This window comes from Leptopilina boulardi, unplaced genomic scaffold (genome assembly GCF_019393585.1).
Source record: "Leptopilina boulardi isolate dan_hultmark-lab unplaced genomic scaffold, ZJU_Lbou_2.1 LbouV2_333, whole genome shotgun sequence".
NCBI lineage: Eukaryota > Metazoa > Arthropoda > Insecta > Hymenoptera > Figitidae > Leptopilina > Leptopilina boulardi.
The window spans coordinates 154,674-179,574 of NW_026137900.1; the positions used below are offsets into that span (position 1 = coordinate 154,674).

The 24,901-nt window shown below is 25.1% G+C and overlaps 2 protein-coding genes across 3 annotated transcripts; one reads left to right on the forward strand and one right to left on the reverse strand.

Annotated features, from left to right (window-relative positions):
* LOC127285492 (glutathione S-transferase C-terminal domain-containing protein homolog) lies at positions 1–6,934 on the forward strand. Of its 2 annotated transcripts, XM_051311539.1 has the most exons (3): positions 1–1,305; positions 1,391–1,789; positions 6,786–6,934. In XM_051311539.1, exons 1-2 carry the CDS (start codon positions 1–3, stop codon positions 1,787–1,789), a joined length of 1,704 nt encoding a protein of 567 aa, XP_051167496.1. In that variant the 3' UTR covers positions 6,786–6,934. The 2 variants fall into 2 exon arrangements, with proteins under 2 accessions (XP_051167496.1, XP_051167495.1); XM_051311538.1 differs by lacking the exon at positions 6,786–6,934 and having other exon boundaries at positions 1,391–5,875.
* Positions 5,178–24,537, reverse strand: LOC127285493 (ubiquitin-conjugating enzyme E2 R2). The gene is made up of 5 exons (XM_051311540.1): positions 23,853–24,537; positions 17,199–17,285; positions 7,330–7,427; positions 6,868–7,002; positions 5,178–6,097 (listed from the first exon to the last, which is right to left on the reverse strand). The coding sequence occupies exons 1-5, from the start codon at positions 24,024–24,026 to the stop codon at positions 5,875–5,877; spliced, it is 717 nt and encodes a 238-aa protein (XP_051167497.1). The 5' UTR covers positions 24,027–24,537; the 3' UTR covers positions 5,178–5,874.
* Between the last annotated feature and the right edge of the window lie 364 nt (positions 24,538–24,901).

Sequence of the window (24,901 nt, forward strand, 5' to 3'; positions counted from 1 at the left end):
ATGCCGTCTGAAAATTTGAATCAAGTATTTTTAGAATTGTTTCAATTGTCCGAGGCATATGTCGCTCCAATAGAGACAATAGTCACTTTATTTACAATAAAATATTGTGATTCTGATATAAAAATTAAATTTATAAAAGGCAATAGCGATCAATCGCGAAAGGAAAAATTTTACAATCTCGATATTTCAAGTTTTCGCTATGAGATTTTAGAAGAGAATTCTCCTATTCAAGACACTAGGAATTCTTGTGCATTGCCACATATTGTTGTCAATGAATTTAGTTGTATTGCTGGACTTTGCGCAACTTTACGACAAATAGTAAAAGGATCATTAAAAAAAAATGCTGAAAACCAATGTTTGTTGGGCTTTAAAAAATCATGTTTACTCGCCTGTTCAGAAACAAGTGTATGGACAAAATTTTGTGAAGTTGATATTATTTCAACTCTTAAATTTTTTGATATCAATGACGAATTACCAATAACTTTAGCGAGATTTGAATGTCATATGTCGCAACCAGTGCGTTTACATAATATCTATAAGTACATAAATAAAAATGAAAAAAAAATTCCTGAACACATTTACGCTGAGGGTTCAACAATTTCATTGGCAGATATTATAATATTTGTATGTATTTATATTTTCTTTGATAATATGAATATTATGAGAATATGGAATGAGGGAATTATTAAACTTTTACCACTTACTTACAAGTGGTATATGAGAATGATTCAAGGCGAGAGGATTTTTGAATGTTTGACAATTTTATCATTAGAGGAGGATAATGAGAAGGTGATAAAAAGTGATATTACTAGGAATTATACTCTTCCTGTTGTTCAAAATCAAAGTCTATATAAAAGTGATCCAAAGAGATATAAGCCGAGAAATCGGATATTTACGAGGCAGGAGGATATAGATAATTCATTGGGAATAATAAGAAATGCAAATGTAAATACATCATTGACGGGTGTTATTTATGCTGGGGAAAATAATTTTGATTGGTCATTGATACCATTTGACGCAACTCCCGAGGGTGGAGCGTTGCCTATTAGTCGATTGAAGAGAAAATTCGAGCAATTAGAAAATCTTTGTAAACCTGTTATCAGTATCGCAAAAGATAATGATATTATTGTTGATTTTTGCTCAGGAGGTGGACATTTAGGGATAATTATTGCTTATTTATTGCCACGGTGCAAAGTGATTTTATTAGAAAATAAGGAAGAATCGTTGAATAAAGCCAAAGAGAGAGTGAAAAAATTGAAGTTAACAAATGTCAAATTCTATCAATGTAATTTAGATTATTTTAAGGTAAGAAAACTTTTTTTCTTGTTTTAATTTTACATAAAAAAAAAAATTAAATTAAATATTAAATAAAATTTCTTTTCTATTAAAGGGTAATTTCAACATTGGAACTTCATTACACGCTTGCGGTGTAGCAACAGATTTAGTTATTCAACATTGCATTCGAAAAAATGCAGCATTTATTTGTTGTCCCTGTTGTTATGGTTCGGTTCACGATTGTCATCACATCACTTATCCAAGAAGTGATTTTTTTAAAAGTTTAATTGATAATCGTAGTTATATGGTTCTTGGTCATGCAGCGGATCAAACACACGATGTCAATAATGTCAAAACAAAACAGGGTTACGAATGTATGGAAATAATTGACACCGATCGCAGGCTTCAAGCTGAACAATTTGGCTATGAGGTTCATTTAGGAAAACTTGTACCGGAATCATGTACACCAAAAAATCATTTATTAGTTGGTATTCCAAGCTCGACAATTTTATAGGTAATATTGATTTATTTTAAAATTTTTGATAGAAATTTTTTCCTCCAGGTGTTTTTTTTTTTAATATGATAATAATCTCTGTCAATTTTAATTTGACGTCATTTAATCATGTAAATTAACGATTTTATCGACAATTAGTTCTTTTTTTTTCATCGCGACAATCTCTTAATGAATTAATAACGCGGAGGAAATGATAAATTTTTTATTAACATTTAATTTCCATTTTTTCTAATACATACCTTTTTATGTGTTCAATTTTTTTTTTATTCATTGTTTTAGTGATAAATTAAAATTCTTGAAAAATAGATAATTAAAAAAATTCCACTATATAGAATAATTGAAACTCGAAAAAAGCATTTATGTAAATGTAAAAAAAAAGTAATACATTTCTATCCTCCGAAATTCGTTTCATTATTATAATATAATATTTAATTTTTGTTTGTTAAAAATTGAGTTTGTTTTAAGAAACGATTTTCGTAGAGATAGAAAAAGGGAACTTTTTGAATCATCGATTTATGCTTCGTAAAGCGTGTATACATCGATAGATTTATTTAAATTAAATTTTTTCCTTTTTTTTAATATTAAACATGACAAATACACACTTACAGGTGAATCACGAGATTTAATATATTTTGTATACATTTATCTACTAATAGTAATAATAATAATAATAATAATTATAATATTAATAATAATATTAATAATAATAATAATGTCATAAAATACTATTATCAACTAATCAGTTCTGTCTTGTAAATATACTTGCACATTAGTAGTGGTTAAGTGGTTTCCATGAAACAAGAAAGGGGGAGTTATAATTACAAATATTATTTGAGAGCGAACTGAGAAAACCGGGTTCGCAAAATATTATATTGTCATACAAAAACTCTGTACACTCGGTTGCAAATTTGCAATCTGAAATGTAATATAGCAGACTTGATAAAAGCCCTTGGTGTTCTAAGATGTTCTTTTCTGAATGAAAAGCGATTTTAATGTGATAAAAAAATTAATGTATTTCACCTATGACACTTTCCACGCAAATTATTAACATAATTTTAAAAAAAAATTCAAGATTTCAAAAGAAAAAAAAATTGTTATAAAAATATTTATCAATTTTTTTTTCTTAAAATATATATATATATATTTATTTAATTTCCCTTTTTATGAAAATAATTTTTTTGTTTCATAAAAAAAAGATCTGTTTGTATTAACAATAAAAAATAAATTCATTGAAATCTTGAAAAATTTCAAGGATATTAACAATTTGACAGAGGTGGAGACAGGTGAATTACATTAATCAAAAATGATTTTTAATTGGAACAGCCGATTTGTAGCATTGTTCTAAGTATAAAAAGTACAAAGTTCGTTATCGCGTGCACCTTTAATGTTTTTTTTTCTGTTTATTTTTTTTTAAATGCAGACAAATACACGCTGAACAACAATCGACATTCAATTCTTTATATTTTTTTTTCATAATAATGACTCGAAGGATAACAATTAATAAAAATAATTTATTTGTTCTTATAATTGATATTAAAATTATTAAATAATATTAAATGAATTATTGACAATTTTTAATAAGAATAATAATAGCCAAAAAATATTTTTATCATTATTTTAATTAAAAAGAAGGAATTATTTTTAAAAATTGTTATCACAAAAAAATAATCGTTTAATTGAAAAAGGATTGAAAAAAAAGATAAAATTAAATTCAGCCAAAGGAAACGAGGATGCGAATTAAAAAGAGCCTCAAGCACAAAAAAGCGAACATTGAGGCGATGAAATATTCTTTCGCTTTTTTCTTTGTTTTGTTTATTTCGTCGTTCAAACATATTGAAGTTTTTGACACGTGAATTTTGGTCGATTAACAAAAATTCACTAGTAAACAGAGAAACAGTAACTTAGATAAAAAAAAAAATTCTTTTTTACATGATGCCATGTCTGCTATCGAAAAATTGACGCTTTATTTACACCGTAATAAAATTAAGATTAGCAAAAATGGTGCATTGTTTCACTTGTGAATCGACAAATTTCAATCGCATCTGGAGATCATCGACAATAATAATCGCAAGCCAAACTCTTAATTCTTAAAAACCTAGCGCAATATATATTTCCTTTTTTTTCTGATATTTGTAATACATATTGTAGGTGTACTGCCTTAAACGAAAAATAGGAGGAGGGAGGGGAAACTTTTAAGTCTCTTTAAATAAAATCTAACTGAATTTTTTTTTCACGGAAGACCTGCGTTCAAGAATAAATCAATTATCTCAAACGTCAATGTCAATTAAAACAATGAATACTTCAATTTGCAAAAATTTGAAATTCAATTTAAATTTAAAATCCTAATTAAAATTTTTTTTTATAATTTTCGATATATCACTCGGTTTGTTAAATTTGTCTAAAAACTTTCAATAATTAAAATATACTAATATCACTAAAATAAACTTTAAAAATTAGATATCCTTAAATAATGAAAAAAAAACATCAAAAGAATATTTTTCTTTACATTGCAAGTATAATGTTTATAAAATAATTGTTGAAACTTAAATTTCAATTTAAATAAAAATAAAAGATAGTACAAACTGAAAAAAATTCTAGTAGAAATAAAAATTTTCCTTTAAAAATATAATTAAATAAAAATAAAATAAGAGACACAACTGTTTTTAGATTTTAGTATCTCTTTAAAAGAAATAAAAATTTTAGCCTAAAAGAATCACCGAGAAATAACAATAAAAACGTCCATTTTTCTAAAATTTGTTAAATAGTAAAGAGACAGGGAATATCTAGATAGATAATTTACGCCTAAATATGTTGGCATTTAAACCTAACGCGAAGAATATGAAAATCTTCCCATCGTAATTAACATCTTCATCATCATCGACAGATTTTTCCTGACTCCAACTTTTTTTTTTTTCTCTTAACAAATCCAATTATTTAGATTTTACTACTATAAATATTCCTTTTTCGATTTCAAGGCATAAATAACCACAGAAAAAAAATCTGAATTAATTTTTCTTCTACACGTGAATCATCATTATTATTACATTTCGATTTAGCAATACAGTTCCATTTGTAAATCCCATTTTTTTTTCTCATAGAAAATTCATTGACAGAAAAAAAGAAAAGTTTCCTAAAATAAAAAAAAAGAAAGAAAGCATAAACAATTTTTTTCACTGTGAGAAAAAAATGATTCGTGGATCAATGAATGGAATAATTTGCCGGTCGAATATGAAAAGATTAACGTGCCAGTCACAACACAACAAGCACAGTGCTTTCTATCCAAGTATTTATATTCATAACCGTCACAGCTTAAGTTAAGGAGCTTCCAAACAGGGCATTTCTTCGAATAAAATTCATGGCGATGGTATATTAAAAAATTCGATGTCAATATATTTCATCCTGCTATCTTTATTTCGAGTATATTGCCAAAAGAATGAATTCAATTAAACAAACAATTTATAATAAATTAAATCGATGCATTAATTGAAAACTTCAAATTTATATTGAAACTCTGAAAAAAAATTCAATTTAGAAAAAAAATTTATCCTAAACCCTTTAAAGAAAAAAAAAACCATGACTTTAAAGGATGCGGTTAATTTTCCATTATACAAACAAAACTAACTAGAAAAAGAAAATAAAGTAAAGGGCAAGTAGATTGCACAACTATACGAAAGGAAAAAAAAACAAATCGCTGCAACAATTCCCCCAAAAAAAAGAAAACATTGCGCTTTTATCAAACGGGTATTTTTTTTAACGCTCTAGGCGTTTAAAATCCTTTTTCTTTTTATATAAGTACCACTATATGGTAACTCTTATAGTCTAAAACGAGTTTTTTTTCTTCTCCAAAGCAAAAGCTTCAGAATTTAAAAAGACGCCAAGTTGTGTAATTTTTTCAAAAATCTATTACGATTTTTTCATGATCTTTTTTTTTCTCGAAAAAAAAAAATGTTCGCACGCAACAGCAGCGTCCAGTTCAGAAGCTCGTTAATTTAATACTCTATACAGAACTGGATGAAAAGTTCGTTTTTATATTCGCAAACTTTTTTTTTTTTTTTTTTTTGTTTCTTTTTTTTTTATGAAATGGATCACGTCTCTCCGTTGCCGCTATCGTCGCCATCCTCATAATCACTTGCACTCAATTGCTCGTCCTCATCATCATCGAGCTCATATTCGTCATCGTAAAAATCTGTCATGTCAAGTTGATGTTCGACAGGCCTTTCTCGTGTTTTTATGCAATAATCTTCTAATGTTAATGGAACGACAATTCCTTCTTTTTCCGCTTCCATTTTTGCAGCCTGCGCTTGTTTCCTTGAAAATGAGAAATAAAAATTAATATAACTTTTTTTTATATATAAAAATTTTCAAAAACTGACGACTTTTTTTTCCCCCTCGATTAATCGTCAAATTTTCCGTTAGTTACGATAATGAATTTCCGTAAATGATGAAAAAATTTCCATAAATATCCTTTAAAGATCCAATTATTTTTCCATGAGTTATTCTCACAAATTTCCATGAACAATCGAATTATTTTCCGGGAGGTTTTTGCATTTTCTATTATAATTTTTCAAAAACGTCTCCGTAAATGATGGAAAAATTTCCGAGGTGTACAATCGAATGAATTATTGTACAAAATTATTAAAAGTAAATTTTTCCATAAGCAATCGAATAATTTCCCGTGTGTTATTGAATAAAATGACAAAAAAAAAAAAAAAATTCCATAAATTTCCGCATGATTTCGTTCCAATTATTTTCTGTGAATAATCACATAATATAAACTCTATAATAAATTTCTATAAATTTTCATAAACAATCAAATTCCTTTCCGTGAGTTATTGTATAATTTTCCATAAATTGACAATAAGTAGAATTTTTTTCTAAATAAATCCATAAATTGGAGAAAAAAAAATTTTTTTATTCCTTCTAAAGAATTTTTTCAAATATTAATCACAACTTTTTGAGAAAAAAAAATTCAATATAAAAATCGTTTTGTTTTCAGCGCGCAATTGACAATGAAGCAATTTTCGAAACAAAAGATTCAAGAGAATCCAACAATTATTCTGGACAATGGAAACTCTTACCTGATGATATTTTCATATTCTTTGTCCCGTCCTTTGGAGTCGCGCCAACGTCTATACATCACTGAGGCATCGACATTGGCAGGGCTGTATGTGTTGGGCTCATTCAAGAGCGAGATCACACTCAACAGGATTGTCCTTTAAAAAAAGGAAAAACAAAATTAAAATTAAAATTAACTTTCTATTTCGTAGAAAAGAATCTAAAATAATTAACTACTTTTTATAATTTACTTATTCTTATTTTTGAGAATAAAAAATCAATTTTCCAGATAACAAATTTTTAAATATTCTTTTATCGTTTTTTTTCACAAAAATAACTGATTCAAAGTATATATATTTACTTTGTAAATCGCTGAAATTTAGTCATTTTTGGAATGTAAAAAAATATTTCCCAATTAAATGAAATAAAAAATGAAAAATTATTGGCTTAAAGAATTAAATAATTTCGATTTTATTTTTTAATACCTGACGTTTTGAGTTGGGTTCCACCTTTCACATGGAAGCTCACCGCTTTGTGGATCATCTACTGGTGGATGTAAAATCGATATGCACAAGTCTCCATTCTGAAAGCGAAAAATAAATTTTTAACACAGATGACAAAAAATTTTCAAAAATATTATTTACTTTCAATTGACAATAATTTTAATCTAAATTAATATTTTAACAATTATTATAATAAATACAATAAAAATAAACAATTAAAAAAAGTAAATTTAATTATATACTAAAAAATAGAATTATTAAATTTAAAAAACAATAATTTTAATGAAAGTCTGTTTTTTTTTTATTCTAAAAATGATGTGCGAATTTCGTCTATAAAAGAAAAGCAATATTTTACATTTTATGAAACTATATCGCGGAAAAAAAAATCAGTAGGCGAATAAAAGAATTTTTCACGGTTTAAATAATCTTTTGTCGTAGATAATTTATCCTGCTTTCTATATATGTTGCAGCAGTGCAGAAAAAAATTTTTTTTTTCACATTTGCATACAAATATAAAATATTATGAATTGGTCATTTTTTTCTTCTTGAAAAACTTGAAAGACTCCTACTGATTTTTGAATAATACAGAAATCTTAAAACCCACTTTAACGATGCAAAAGTCATATTTTAAAAAACCATTAATTAACTTTTACTTCGTCATACTTTTAAATAAAAAAAAAAAACCCCACATCAAAGGAATATCAATTATCAACTTTATATTTTAAAATGTTCAAGTTGAGTTTATAAGGACATAAAAAAAAATGCACCGAGATGTAAAAACATAAATCATAAATATAAAGTAAAAATAAAAATATCGTGAAATTATCATTTTTCAAGGCAGTTAATAATAATACAGTTAACTTAAATGGATTATTTAGATTTTTAAAATCACTCTGAAAAAGTTATTATAATTTTATTTCATTATTGAGAAAAAAAATATAAATCTAAGTTTAATATTTATTTAATTTATTATTTATTTTTTATAATAATAATAATTAATAATAAATTATTTAAGAAATAATAAATTAAAATTGTAATTGTTTTTATAAAATTTTTGGACTCTCCTTGAATTTTTCTCATTATAGGGAAATAAAATACGGAAACTTTAGACTATAAAAAGAATTTATCATTCATTTCTGGGATTGTTTCTAGTTAGAATTGTAAGTTGAGACGAGGACGTGGCTTTTATGTACAGCTTAAGCTTGGATTCATGCAGCAAGTAGGGCAAAAGAAGACTCGAGGCCTCTGCAAAACTCAAATCTTCTAATAAGCATCACCGAAGGCAACATCCTCGAATAAACGTTACTGCTTGACACGGTCATTCTAAATAGGCTTGCACTAAAATTCCAATTTTTTTTTTTTTTTTTTTTTTTTTTGTCTTCTTTACAACAAAACATAATTTTAATTTCTTTAAAACTATCAATAATAAAAATTCTTTTTTATTTTTTTCTTTAAAAATTATTTTTTTTTTAAATTTAATTTTTATTTTAATTTTAAAATAATTATTTTTTCCTTTTAATTACAAATTTCAAAAATATTTTTCTTTTTATCACGTTTTTTTAAAAACAATATTAACATTAGGAAAAAACAAAACATTTTTTAAATAAAAAAAAAAAAAAAAGGAAAAAAAGTTAATAGAAATAAAGTATTTTAAAAACAAATGAAGCACTTTTTCCGTCTAATAAAATTATTTCCTATTAGTCTCTTTTTTTAATGGAGATCAAGGCAATTCTCTTTTCTCTATAGTATCGAACTGCTGTTAAAATTTGCACTTTAGCTCATAAACTGTTAAAAATTGCTAAAGAGAGGTTTAAAAAAAATAATTTTTTTTTTTTGGTAATTTTGACTAAAACTTGAAAATAAAAACATTTAAGCCCCAGGGAGGAATTAACATTTCATATCGATATATACATGTATAGCTTGATCAATAATTGTCTGTTGAAAATGTCACAAAAATAAGCGCAAACAAAAAATTTATATGGTTCAATAAACTTTTACGATAAAAATTTAAGATAATTAAATTAATTCTTCTGTTTAGATATATTTAATGTAAAATAAATAAATTATTATAAAATATTTATTTGAATTTTTTTTTAATAAAAAAAGAAATTTTTTTTATACAATTTAATGAGTACTGAAAAAATGTTCTATTTTTAATAGAAAAAATTCCTTTTAAAATTATTGTAAAAAAAATTATTGTAATAAATAATATTGATCTATTAAGCCATTATAATTATTAAGAGAGTCATGTCACGACCTTAACAGTATTTGTTTCAAGACGATGTTTAGCGTGCTATTAATTATTTAATTACTATCTCCAGCAGCCGCAGTCTGACGATTATGATTAAATCGATTCTCGTGGAACATTAAAATGAAATTTTCTCATGGGATATCTAATTTCTTACCGCGAGAGAGTAATTATTTTGTCTTAAATATATTTTGATATTTTCTCATTTAAATCCAAAAAAAACAAAAAAAAAAAAAAAAAAAGAAATTTTTTTTTTATATATAATAAGAAACAAATTATTAATATATTAAAAATATTTAATTTTGAAATTTTTTCCCTAATGAAAATGTGTTTCAAAATTAATAAATAAATTTTCATGAAACTAAGACGTATTTTTTTTGTCAGCGAACGGTTATAAAAAATGACTATGACAAAAAAAAAAATGTAAAATTAAAATTAGTATTCTGGCAGGGCGCAATGATAGTGGTGTATTCTCTCTATACGACTTGGAACCTTGTCGTGTTCGGAGGTCAGTCTCAAAATAGACCGTCCCTCAATTCGATCCTTCATATGAAAACGATCGACATCGATTAAAAATTAAATCTCCTATGCTTGAGGACCACTCAATCATATGCCAAAACTAAAAAAAAAAAAAAATTAAGACACGCAAACTATGCGGAAATCAAAATATATTTCATTTTTAATTTATTTTATACTAAATAAATACGAAACTTAAATAAAAATATCAAAATACTTTAAACAATAAAACAATTATTTTTTTTTTTGAAAAATAAAATTTCTATTAAATTATAATTTACAGATGAATGAGAAATTTTGTTTCCTTAGCGTAAAATTTTCTTTTTACCGCAAAGATGATTCTAAATTGACTGCATTCATTTTGATTGAAAGGTTGAATGATCCCTCAAACAAAGTTCCGTTAAATAGACTTTTCGATTACTTTTTTAATCTAGTTTCCTTTTTTTTTTGTTTTGTTTTTTTTTGTTTTGTTTTAAACGGGATATACTCGACATAGTGAACGAATTTAAAAAAGATTTATTCAAATCTTCCTGACAATATTCATGAATATGAAATATACTTTCGATAGAAAACAAATAATTTTATTGAAGATTTAATTAATTTTAATGAAATTTAGTATACAGAAAAAAAAAATTAAAAACAAAAATAAAATATAATATTTACTACTTCCAAAGTAAATTCTAATTTGTCGGGAATTTTTGGCAACTTTTGCTCTAGAAATAGTAGACTAAAAAAAATTTATTTCATTCTTTTAATCGGTTACTCGACAATTAATAAATAAATATTTACTTCAACCCAATTATTTTTTATTTATTTTTTTTAATGTTATTTGTTTCAAGTACAGAAATTATTGATTCAAATACAGTTTATTTAATTTAATTATTTGGTAAATATTTATTTGATAATAATCCAAAATATAACAAATTATTTGAATCAAATACATTTTTTTTCAGTGTAAAAAAAAAATTCCGGAGTAATTTTTTTTATTTTCGAAGCAAAAGTAAAAGTAAAATAAAAATATAATAAATAAAATAAATAAAAAATAGAAAAAAAACAATTCAGTGCAAGATGCGAAGTAGAAATCGTTCTTTTTTTCCATATGTATGTGCGATACTATCCTATAAAATATACATACATCAACTTTCATATTAAATCTCCATATTCTAAAGGAAAGTTTCTTTAAAGGCCAATACCATAAATCACAAGCACCTTAAATATGTTATCAATTAATTGAAAATAAAATTTATAAAATTGAATTCACGCAAAGGATTTCAATTTTCATTTCTCTTAAATATAGATCATATAGAATTAAATACAAAATTTGTGGATATTAATTATAATAACAGAAGTTTTTTAAATTCGAAAAATATATAACTATTTTTTTGTTTATGTACAAAAAAAACAGAAATTAAAGAATTGAATAAATGGCTCAAATTAGAATTTAAATAAAAAAAAATGCAATATATAAAAATTAGCTATTTATTTCTAAAAAACTTTTCTGTTATTCCATAGAACTTAGTGGATTGAATAAAAAAAAACGTGACACTAGAATTTGTACGCTCCGTCTGCTTCAGAGCCGTCGACCTCGGCAGGTTAACCTCGACGAGGACGATCAACGGGAGTTGGAAGCACAAGTTCCCCTTTTATATAGACACACAACCCCAATACACGCACAACAAAGCTTTGGCCTCATCGACCAATCTCAATGCAAAGTATCATTATCATCAATATTTTTGGATAGAATCACCAACATAATCATTTTTTTTATCAAAAAAAAAAAAATAATAATTTGAAAAACTAAAGTTGTTTTTGCCTCGATTAATCCATATGAAAAAAAATTTTGATTTTGATTCTACTTCGAATCTAGTGGATTTAATTCTAAATATTTATTATGTATTTTACTTCGAAAGTTAAAGAAGAATTTGATTCAAAAACAAAAGTCAAGAGACTTCGAAATAATAAGAACTATAATGATTGGAAATCAGAAACAGATTCAGCATAATCAAAATTAGTTTCAATTTTTCCGGAAGCAAAATTTTTAATTGATTCTTCGAAATCAATAAAGAAAATTATTTTTCTGTCCCTATAGAAAAATCCAAAACAGAAATTTCAATTTAGTTTTTATGTATACTTTATATTTTTTTTTTCCCTGTAGTATCTAAAAATAATTTTTGAAATTCTTTAGCATTTATAATTCTGGATACAAAACTAATATTCAGAACGATAACCCAAATTATTACTTCCAGTAAGTGATTTTTGAAAAGTTCTAATTGCCATAAGTACTAATTGAGAATAATAATATTTAAGAATAAAATTTTTGGTATTTATTAAATGCTGACATACAAAGAAAGCACGAAATGAAGTGAAAATAATGCGCTAAATGAAGTTGATAATTGCTAATCTGCATATATCTAGTAAACTCTAATGTCATTTGACACCTTATAAATGTGTAATTCACATATACAATTGCACACACAAAAGAAAAGTGTAAAATGCATGAGTAACCTGGTAAATAAAGTATATAGAGAGACAAAGAGACTTCATGGCCGTTTTGTTGCTGCCGTCTTTGCGAATATGGCAATACGCTTGGGCGAGTCGAGAAAACATCTCTCTATCTCTCTCTCTCTCTCTCTCTAGGAGCTCATTGTGATCAATTATTACTGTTCAGACTCTTGAGGAAAAAGAGAATGTGCTTGAAAATCCGCCTTCAACGGTATCCCGCAACATTAACGGAGCAATTTATATTTATTATTCACAAGTTTAGAAATCACAATAACACATTGATATAATTGTCTTCAGTAATTCGATTCTGATCACAAGATTATCCCATATAAAAATAATTAGAAATTATTTTTTCGACAAATTTTCATTTTTCGAATAAGAATTGTTTTATACAATTTCTTTCGTCGAATTTTTATTTGTCCAAAATTGCGCAAATTGCCGAATAAACAAACTTAAAGATTTCGGCGCGATTTTTAAAATTCATCAATCAGAAATTGTCAAGCAAAATTGTGAATTTTAAAAATCGCGCCGAAATCTTTCTATTGTCTGTTTATTCGACCATTTGCAAATTTCGGACAAATAGGTATAATAATTTGGCGTTTTAAAAATTCGTTTACAAAGAAATTCTGTAAAATTTTAATTCGAAAAATGAAAATTCGTCTAAAAAACAACAGAACAACAACAGAAACAAGATATAAAAAATATGTTTCTACATTTTTGGTAAATTTGTAAATAATTTCTGAAACAAATTTTGCAGATATAAAGTATTGCAGAAATATGTAAGAAGGAAGTATGATCTTGAAAAATAAAGAAAACGCAGTTCAACAAAATGGAGATGAAGGCTAAGAAAGACGCAAAGAAAAAGGTCACTTGGAATGACAAAATGCATCATCATCACCAACAAATGATATTTTTATATACTTTGTTCACAAAGAATTAAAAGAATTTTTTTTTTTTTTTTACATTTGTCAGAATTTTTATTTGCACTAATTTGAACAATAAAAAAATTCGGACAATTGAAAATTCGTTGCGAATTGGAAATTCGGGAATTTAAAAATTCGAATCAAATAAATTTTTTTATTTGATAATTATCAAGTAATCGAGTATTTGAATCAAATAAATTTTTCTTTTCAGTGAATTAATATCAAAAGTGACCCTGAAAAATGAAATCTATATGTAAAAATAAAAATATGAAAAATTCTTAACTGAACCTTGGAAAAATTCATCAAAAGAAAATTTTCTCCATATATTCATGTCTGACACTGGCAGAAAAATTTTCATCGACATTAATTATATACATTAGGTAGGCAATCAGGATTCGAAATATTTCATTAAAACGCCATAATTTTTCATATATATATATATAACTTGATTATATGCAGACGAGATAACGGATTAAATTAAAATCTAAGCTCAATGTCTCTCGTCATTTGCAGGATTAAATTATATATATATATATATATTCGAGGGTTGAAACTATTGGCGATTGCTCAAACTAGTTGAAATATACCTTTCAACGTGACACCATTGGTTTGTAGAAACACAACATGTGACGTATATATTCATTTGAAAGTGCATTTGGCCGTGAGTATATATACATATATATGATCGTATATTCAGGGTCGAATAAACCACTTGGGTGTATAATCATAAAACATTTCTGCTTCTTCGTTTAAATCTCACGGAGACGTGTTAAAAACTGAAATTATCAGTAATAACTTCAGAAATATTTTTTCCCCGAAAAATTAAAAACGATAAAAGAGTTATAAAAGCTAAGAGAAACTTCAAACTAAAAGCAATAAAAAAAAAAATCCTCTCTTTAGAAAATAGTCAAAATAATGAAAATAGAATTCATAATTTAACTATAATACAACTATACCAATGTTTCATATATATATATATATATATTTGCAAAAAGGAATCAGATTTTGAAATCTTTTTTTAAAAAATATAAATGAATGACATTGCTTGGTTTCTCTTTTCCCACGCACACACAGGGGGCAAATCACAAAAGCAAAGTCCCGTTAATACTGAACCTGAAGGATCTTAAAGCCAGGTGTGCTTCCTGTTTGGAAAAATTTCAAGTGATGATTCAATGAAAGAAATAAATATATATAAAAATTCTACAAAACAAAAACAATGTTTTATGGTTTGAATCAAAGAAATTTTCTTTGAAACTAAAAAGCTTTTTTTGTTTCTCAAAGAAAATTTTATTTTGAATGAAAGAAATTGGTTTCTTTAAATCAAAAAAATTTTTTCACTGGGCGTATATAAATAAAAAAAAAAAAAACGTATAAATAAAACATTCATTTGCTGATGTTCATATTTCATAAAAATTTACATTTTATATACAAAGACTCTCTATAATAATCGTTCTATAGAAGAAAACAATCGCAAAAAAGAGATGTGCAGTAAAAAAAAAATCATAAAAACCACACAAAGTTGCAAACCAGTTTTCACATTTCTTTTTGAATCTTATTCTCGATCGTGTGTTGTATTTACGATCTCCCCCCAAAAAAAATAAAATAAAATAAAACCAAAAAACTCCAATATAATAATAGCATATCAGGATAAATATAATTTCAAGCAATTGCAATAATATTCATATATATATATATATATATATATATATATATCAAAAAATAAAGAAAAAGAAAGAAAAGCACAAATCCACTTTTGCTTATCGGTCGTTTCTCTGTTTTTCCTCTCATGAAAACCGGTAGAACCAGAAAAATGGAGAAATTTACAAGGTGTCTATATATACTGAATTGGCTTGATTTTTTTTTACTTGCATAATCCTAGATCGCGGGTCATTAACTTCAAAATATAATAATAAAGAAAAAATTTAATTTCCAATTTTAAAAAATTGCAAAATTTTCTTCTTTTTTGATTATTATTTAATGTTAAAGTGAATGATAAAAAAAAATCGTTATTTAGAAATAGCTCATTGATTTGGAAAGAGGAACGTGATGTAGAAATAATCACTAGTTGGCACGTGTTTTAGTCATGCGCTATTATATTTATATTTATATATATATATATATACATACATAAAAATATAAATTCGTTTGAAAATAACATCTGCCGATAAAAAGAAACGAGTCAAATATTTTTATTTGAATTGAAAATTTCACATATCAAAATCATATTTCACTTATTTGCGAATTTATTCATACTGAAAAAATATTTTCTTTTAATGATTATTTAATATAATTGAAGAAGAATTCATTCACTTATTCTTGAATTTCAATTTTGAGTCACAATTTTTTAATTTTAAAAACACAAAAATTCAGAGCAATTTTTTTTTTTTTTTTTAAATTAAATATGATGAAAAAAAAGAATTGAATAGAAATTTCGCCAAGAAGCATTTTTCGTGCCAAGTGAGTGCGCCATTTACGTCATTTCATAGAGCAGGCAGCAAGAAATAGTAAACAAACAAAAAAAAAAAAAAATTTAGAAGAAGAAGAAAAAGAAGAACGATCACATGAATTCGTCAAGATACTTGTCTATTTTTATCTCCTCTTTTCTTTTGATTTTAACAAAGTAAAATTTGAACTTTTAGAAAAAAAAAACTGTTTAAAAATAAAACACACAAGTTTTAACTACGTGGGAGTTTGAAAAAAAAGTCGATTGGAGTTTCTACGAATGATAATTTTAACCATTTGTATAGATACAACGAATAATCGTTCTATTATTGATAGTTTTGTATATGATACATTGAAAAAAAAAATTGTATTTAATTCAAATAATCAACTATTATCAAATAAATATTTATTTGAACCAAATAATTTTTATTTCAATTAAATAAACTCTATTTAAACCAAAAATATTTCTATATACTTGAAACAAATATTTTTTAATTAGTTCCAAATAATAATTATTTTAAATAAATATTTATTTGTATCATTTTTATTTGAATTAAAATAAACTTTTATTTATTTATATTTGAACCAATAATTTATGTATTTGAAACAAATAAAAATTGAATTGACTCAAATAAAAATTTATTTGGTTCTAGAAAATATATTTATTTGATTATATACTCAAGAAACCAATTATTTGATTAAAATCAATTTTTTTTCTCATTGTATGATGGACGAATATAAGAATTAAGTTTTAACATAGAATCATGTTTATGCAATATATATATATATATATATATATAGTCATTGCTACAATATTTGTACAATGAACATGAAGTAACACATGCTACGTGTCTTTAAAGCTTATGGGTCGTTGACATCGAGCTCTTCTCTATCTACTGAAGGGTCGTACGAGGGAGGAATACAAGAAACCATATATATATATATATATATTATTATATTCCATAATATAAAGAACATACAAAAGAAATCAGGAATCATTAAAAAAAAAAAAATTTCCTCTTCCTTCAACTCTTTCATTAAATAACCGTTAGACCAAAATTTTACTTATTTCTATTCTGTGAATATAATGGTCAAGTAAAATTTACTGTATTGTAATTTTCGATATAATTATTTGATAATAATATTAATAATAATTATAATAATTATAAGAATAATATTAAAAAATAATTGAAAAATCATTATTTTCTTTTCACACTCACCTCATAAACATTGGGATGCCAAACTTTTGTCTTGAAACGAATACTTGGTGGACTGTATGGATAATCTGGTGGAAATTTCATGTGTGCCTGTAAATAAAAAAAGAAAATAATTAATAAAAACAGAAAATAAATTTAATTTATTATACAAAAAATTACAAATTATTTTGCAAATTTGAAAAATAATTAAACTGTTAAAATATGAAAAAGAAAAATAAGAAATTTATTAAAAAAATTTTAATTTTGAAAAATGAGACTGTTAAACTATAAAGTAAAATAATTAATAGTAATTATTAATAATTGTAGTAATAATAATTATAAATATAAAGTGAAATGAAAAATTAATTAAATATTAAACAAAGGATATATATACCTAATTGAAAGAAAATGTGTTTTAACATTTTTCAAAATAAATTGCAAAAATTTTAATGTATTATTTTAGAATTTGTCAAAAAAAGATTTATTATTTTTTCCGGGTTCAATTTCTCATTTATTATTTCATTCTTGTGATGTATCCTTTAGAGCTTTCGATTTGGGCAAATTGCCCGCTAGAAGCAAATTTCGTTTTCGATGTTATGTGTATATAGCGAGTGTGGCGGACTTTGGTGAAGCTTCGCCAACGGGACGCTATATTGATCGCGACCTGGTCATGGCCCAAATATCCTCCCATCCTCTGGGATCCCCCCTAGAGGTAACCTACTTTCATTTCCAGTTGTTCAAATACTATACTACTACTACTACTACTACTTTTGAGGCTCAAATTTTACCCCCCTTAGTTTACATATGTGTTTTTCTCTCTAAAAAAAATGTTTTTAAAACAGTCTCACAAGAGATGAAAAATTAAAAAAAATTCTATATTAATAATTTCATTGTAATTTTCATTTGTAATGAAAAATTTTCATTTCATAAATAATTTTGTTTCATAAAAAAAATAATTGTAAAGAAAAAACTTTTGAATTTTTTTAAATTGTATAGAGAAAAGTGTTACCAGCTAAGATGTATATCTATTTCTAATTGAAATTGCCAAGCACATGTAAATGAGTTTTTGGTTGACTTCGATAAACTTAGCAATTCTATTGGACTATTAAATCTCCAGGAACTAATTACCAAACCGATCCACGACACCGTGTCTCACGTGCGCAGTTACATATAGTTAAAAATATTATTCTGTAATTATTTTACAATTCGTCAATTTATAAAAAATCATAAAAAAAAAGATTTGTCTTTCTCAATGAAAAAAAAAAAAATTCTTTTCATTGTCACAATAAATTTTTTTTTGCTTATTGACAAAATTTTTCATTTACTCAACTGAAAATATATATATTTTTAATTTTTAGTTCAGTCAATAATACAACCAAAAATATCATAACAAAAACCATGGAAGCAAATTTTTTTTTCCTAAATTCAGGAAGAATAAAAATAAAAAAAGAAATTATAATAACATAAAACCAAAATATTATAGCAAAAAAAAAAAAAAAACTTTCTATTTATAAATATCGTAATTAATTTACTTGATATAAATAAAAATAATTTATATACAGTTTCAGATAGTGGAAAAAAAGAATTTTTTTTTTTAAAAACCTGAATAATCTATGATGTGAGGAAATTATGCAATTCAATGAAGTGCAGACTTCCAGGTCTTGAGATGTGATTACACGTTTTTTTTTTCATATCATTTCTCATTATACCTGTTTTGCTGTTTATCGTGTTGAGATTTATAATACACACGTTAATTGCAATTTTTTTTCTAATTGATATACTCATTTTAATTAAGTATAATATACAATTTAACACAAATCTAAATTTATACAGAAAAAAAATTATTTGATTCAAATAATCAAATATTATCAAATAAATATTCCATTGAATCAAATAATTTTTATTTGAGTCAATTAAATGATATTTGTTTCAAATACAGAATATATTGATTCAAATACAATTTATTTAATTTAATTATTTGGTTTTCAATAATTATTTGGTTTTCAAAAATTATTTGCTAATTATTTATTTGATAACAGTCAAATAACCGATTATAAATTTTTTTTTTTCAGTGATACGAAATAAGTATTTCAAAAAATTGAGTAGAATTATCAACATAAACTCTCGGTGCACGAGAATTTGACGAAGCTGAAGTACGCAACGTTTATATAAACGATTTTTAAAGAAATAATTTTTTAAAATAAAAAATTCTATAATTTTTTGCCTAAAAAATATTTTTTTATAATTTGTTGATTAATGAAAACTACAAGAAATATTTTTTAGGCAAAAATATATAGAATTTTTCATTTTAAAAAATTATTTCTTTAAAAATCGTTTATATAAACGTTGCGTACTTCAGCTTCATAGAATTTGCAGAATAAAGCCTATTCAAAATTTTGACCTCATTTCCAGAAAGACGATGACCTCATTCAACCTATTCCATTCGCTCTAGTAAGATCGACCGAGACATTTTCGCGACCCAGTTGTCATAAGTGGAATTATTTGAAAATCAGGAATCACCTTTTTTATTATTTTATATTATATATATATATGAATTTTTTTAAGCACGTATAAAATTTCTCCCCCTAAATTCAATATAAATAATATACAAATATATAAATATGCTAATAATCTTTAAAAAAAATAAGTTTCAATTCGGGAAAATCCCAATGCCATCATAATCCTTTCCTGAATTTCTACGACTTCCATCATGTAAGAACATTATAGAAGACTAAAAAAATAATTTTTGCATTGAAATAGAAACATATTTTTCAGTTTAAACTAATTAATTAATATATCTAAAACTATTTACATTTGCTAATAATTATTATCAACTTTTGGAACTATTTAATTTAATTAATATATAACTATAATTATTCAAATAAATTAATTAATGAATTGTAAGTTTGATATAGAAATGAACATATGCGTCATTAAATTTGTTTATTTAGTAGAAATTTTAAATTCTTTAATTAAAATCACTCTACTTTCTTTTTGCGTTCGATTTATTGTGTAATGCACCTAATTGATTTTTATTTCTGAGTTCGACTGTCGTAATCAAGATTTACGTAGGATGGCACAATAGAGCGAGAAATTCTTGTTGAAACGCTATTGTTTCTATTTAAAGTATTGTCTCTTCTATTTAAAATGCTCTTTTATAATATTATATATATATATATAGGTGTTCGTTTATTAAATACAAAAAAATTTATTTTATTCAAATACTCCTTTACTTGACTATTACCAAAAGTAAATATTTACTTGAGCCAAATAATTTTTATATTTGAATCAAATCAATAACTTTATATTGGAAATAATTTTTTTTATTTAAAATAAATAGGTTCTAATATTGACTCTCAAATAATTATTTGATAAAAATAAATAATTATTAGATACAAATAAATATTTATTTGATAAGTTACTGATTGTTTGAATTAAATTTTTTTTCAGTATAGTAATAGTGTATATAAATAATTATATATAAATTGTTTAATTTCTCGATGAAAAAAAAAAATATGATACTTCTTTGGACTTATATATATATAGTTCACAGGGAGGTGAATATGGAGAGTGATTTAGAAAGCGGATTGCATATAGAAACGCGGGTAAAAAGCTTTTATTCGCCAGAGGTATAACTCTCCAAGAGTATTTCAATTTCAAAATACGAAAACAATGACCAATTTGGAATCTGATTATAGCAATATATATATATATATATATATATATATATATACATAATTCTGCAATTTTTTTTTAAAACATAAATATAATTATTTAAAAAAAAAAAACTTATTTTATCTGGAGAAAAAATATATTTGTTTCATGAGCTAAATAAATATTAATTTCAAATTAATTTTATTTGATTGATAAGAAAATTTGTGTATTTCCATTAAGAAAAATTTCTTTAAGTTCTTTTTTTATTTTTAAATTTTTCCAATTATGAAAACAAAAAAATTTGTTTAATTTTCAAAAGTTTAATAATATTAATATATTATTTATATTAATATTTATTTATTTTATATTAATATATTAAATATATTAATATAATATTTCAAATGAAGGGTTTTTTTTTCTTTTTTTTTAAGAAATTAAAATGCTGTTTTCCAAAAAAGGGAATTAAAACATTGTTTTTCTTGATTACGCGATTTATTATTTCATTATTAATATCCGGGCAATTACGTCTGGCCAAATCTAATTATACTGGGTTGATTTTAGGAAAGGTCAAAGAACTCACTCGTTCAAGTTGTATGTATGTATCTTAAATGGCCACAACTCGACTCTAAGAAAGTGAAAACTCTGATTCTTCGCATTCAGTAACAACCGAGTACCATCAGTTATATGTATATATATATATATATATATATATATAGTTGAGAGAAAAATAATTCTTTTTTAATGAAAGTTAATCCACCGAATGAAAGTTTCAAGAGCAATCAAAAGGAAAATACACAACTTTTACTAAAAGCCACAAAAAACATACAAAAAACAATTGAGAGGTAAAAATAATTTAGAAATCACAAAAAAGAGATAATTTTTTTTTTTTTAGGAACATTAATGGAAAAAATTCAATTTTTTTATAAATTGCGTGAAAATTGTTCGGAAAAAATTTTTTTTTCTCCTCCCACCAAATTATTTATAATTATAATCCAAATGATTTGTTGACGATTTATATAAAAGGCGCAGTTAGGCCTTGCAATGACAACGAATCATAATCCGTCAAATCGAAGAAGGTCGCGCATTAACATGGCGTAATCGTTTCTATAATTGTGAAAAAATTTCGCGATTAAGTAACAACAACAACTATTTTCCACAATACCCATCATCGCGGTCTTTAAAAGAAAATCACGTTTTGTCCTTAATGTAGCAGTTGTTACATAAAAAAAAAAAAATTAATACAAAAAAGTAGCCAACTAATTTTATGTTACTTTTTTTCTATTAGTAATTTTTTTAAATTGCTTTCACTTCCGCAGATCCTAAAATTAATAATAATAATAAACTATTATTTTTTATTAACTTTTAAATCGAATGTTTTAAGAATCGCTGAAAAAAGCAAATCATTTTGTAATTTAAATTATAAAAAATTAATTTTTGCTTCAAGGAGAGAAAATTAAAATTTCAAAATTAAACTCCAAATCGAATACAATTTACACGACTTATGTCAACAGGGAAACTAAATGAAATTAACTTTTCTATATATTTGATATGCTCGATTTTTTTTTTATTGTATTTCTCTGGAAATTATTAATTATTATTAATTTTCTTTTTTCAAATTAATATTTACCTTCTTATTTTTCACGGAGATAATTCACATATATAAACACGTCTAAATAATTCTATATATATATATATATATATATATATATATATATATATATATATATATATATATATACTATTATACGAAAGAAGGAGAGTCAAACTTATCCTTTCACCAGGTGAGGCCAGACGTTCTCGCGCGAGAGCAAAACTATAAATATAACACGAATGCTTTCCATCAAGTAAAATTTATTAAATGAAATCAAATTTATATTAAAAAAAAACGAACTTTGTAGATCAGTGTTATAGATTTTCTGTGAACTCAATATTTCTATATAAATATATTACAAACTTTCGAATTTGAATAATATATTACTCAGTTAAATTAAATAATTCTACAGTACGAAAAATCGAATTAATATAATTTCTTTTATAAAATTCAATAAAATATAAAAAATTCGACTATATATGTAAAATCCTGGAAATTATAATTATAGTAAACAAAATAAGATCAATTTTATATATAACATTTTGTAAATAATTTCGGATTACGAATAAAATGTCAATCTATCTTGTAAATGGTTTATGAGGGAGATAATACATGACCTTGACTGATTCTTATCTCAAAAACAATTGTTTCTAACTAATCATGACATACAAAATGTTGACATTGCCTTGACCGCGAAGAATAATATACAAAATCATCAAGAAAAAAAATATTCTTCAAAAGGTATTTTTTTTTTTTGTTTTTTTTTTTTTTCTTTGAACACTCAACCCTCTGTTTTTACGTCAATCTACTCTTGTTTTTCAACCCCTATTAGTAGGGTAGAGAATTTTATTCATGCGCATCGCTATCATCGTTGTCAGCATTGCCAACACTCTCAAGCTGCACGTGTATGGACCCCCTCATCATCCCCTCACATCACTAACAATAATTATTGTATATGTATACAAATCTGATTGTTTTTTGTGGATCGATCATTTAATGTCTAGGAATACAAACTAATATTGCCCAAATCAGCTGATGTTAATTAATTTCATTGAATATTATTCCTTTTTTATTCTCCAATAATATATGGATTTAATTCAAGAAACTTACAAAAAAAATTCTAAACATCTAAATAAAATTAACTCCAATTTACTGAAGTAAACACATTTTTTTTCAGTTGTTGACAATTTTTTAATGATTTGAAAACCAAATTCATAAAAATCAGCGTTCTAAGAAAAAAACATCTGAATTTCAATTTAAAAAAATAACACTGAAGTATTAAAAAGATAATAATTTCAAAAAAAAATGTTTACTGTTACAAATTGCTAAAAACAAAACTGACCTCTCATTCAAAACAAACGGATGGCTGCTCTGAAGCGTCACTTTACAATATTATATCCAAGGAAGTGAATACAAGTGTGAAATTAACTAACCTTAAAATAGCCTCCTTGATAGAGAGTGTCTGGTGGTCCAAAAATTGCAACTTCCCACTCGAACATGTTGTCCTCATTAACAAGTTTGACGCGGAATCCTTCGACGGGTTCCTCCTGGAGACTTTTGTATTCGAGGGCAAGAGCCCTAACGGCGCTAGAACTCGGCTGCGCCATTATTTTTGTTTCTCTTGAATACGCCACTCGGATCTCTTTAAATTCCACTTGGTAAATGACGATACGAAAATGTGTTCACCCAGGGAGGGAAAAAAAATGATTTCTTCGTCCACTTGTATAATTTTTACACAGAAGAGCACACACACATACACTTATACCACTTTGAATGAGAAAGCCTTTGTCGACACTTTGACGCGATGTTTTGTTCACACACACACATACACCACCTTTTGTCTCTCTTTCTCGGGTTTATATCGGAGCTGAGTAAAAATTTTGTTTCTAAATCACAGTATTACTGCCCAATCATGAATCACCTCGAATTGTATAGAGTTTTCCACACTTTCAATTATGTTGACACAATTTTTTCTTCTCTCTTCACCACCAAATAAACAAAGAAATACAGTACAATCAAGAGGAAACAAAGCTGCAGAACTGTTTCATGGAAAATGATCAACTCAGCTTACGATGCGTGCAACAAAACAGCTGACATCCGTCTGCGTCAGTTGTAGTTCTGCGTTTGCGCGGTGTTATAGAAAGCGCATGCGCAATAACTAGTGACGTGCGAGGCGATTTAAATATCCGCGCTTAATTCAAAGAGAATTGAAAACAAATATTCTATATTTATAATATTATATGTAATTATTGATGATAATTATAATAAATTATAGTATTATTTGTGTTTATGAATAAGTGGAAGAATAGGGATTCTTTGAATAGGGATAAATGTGAGATTAATAAAAGTGATTAAAGGGGAATCCCCGAGAAATTGTAAAGAAGGAATGGTAGATGTGCTACAGGGGCAAGCGCCTTTAGAGATGCTTTCAGTTTGACATTCGTGTTTTGTAAATATACAAAGAGAATAAATAATAAATAAT

What these genes read in the sequence shown, in the direction of transcription:
- LOC127285493 (XM_051311540.1), bottom strand. Translation starts at nt 24,026, where the DNA reads ATGGCGCAGCCGAGTTCTAGCGCCGTTAGGGCTCTTGCCCTCGAATAC. An exon ending in ATCAAGGAGGCTATTTTAAG is followed by an intron (nt 17,286 to 23,852) that starts GTTAGTTAATTT and finishes TTTTATTTACAG; the next exon opens with GCACACATGAAATTTCCACC. An exon ending in GGCATCCCAATGTTTATGAG is followed by an intron (nt 7,428 to 17,198) that starts GTGAGTGTGAAA and finishes TTTCGCTTTCAG; the next exon opens with AATGGAGACTTGTGCATATC.
- LOC127285492 (XM_051311539.1), top strand. Translation starts at nt 1, where the DNA reads ATGCCGTCTGAAAATTTGAATCAAGTATTTTTAGAATTGTTTCAATTG. An exon ending in GTAATTTAGATTATTTTAAG is followed by an intron (nt 1,306 to 1,390) that starts GTAAGAAAACTT and finishes TTTCTATTAAAG; the next exon opens with GGTAATTTCAACATTGGAAC.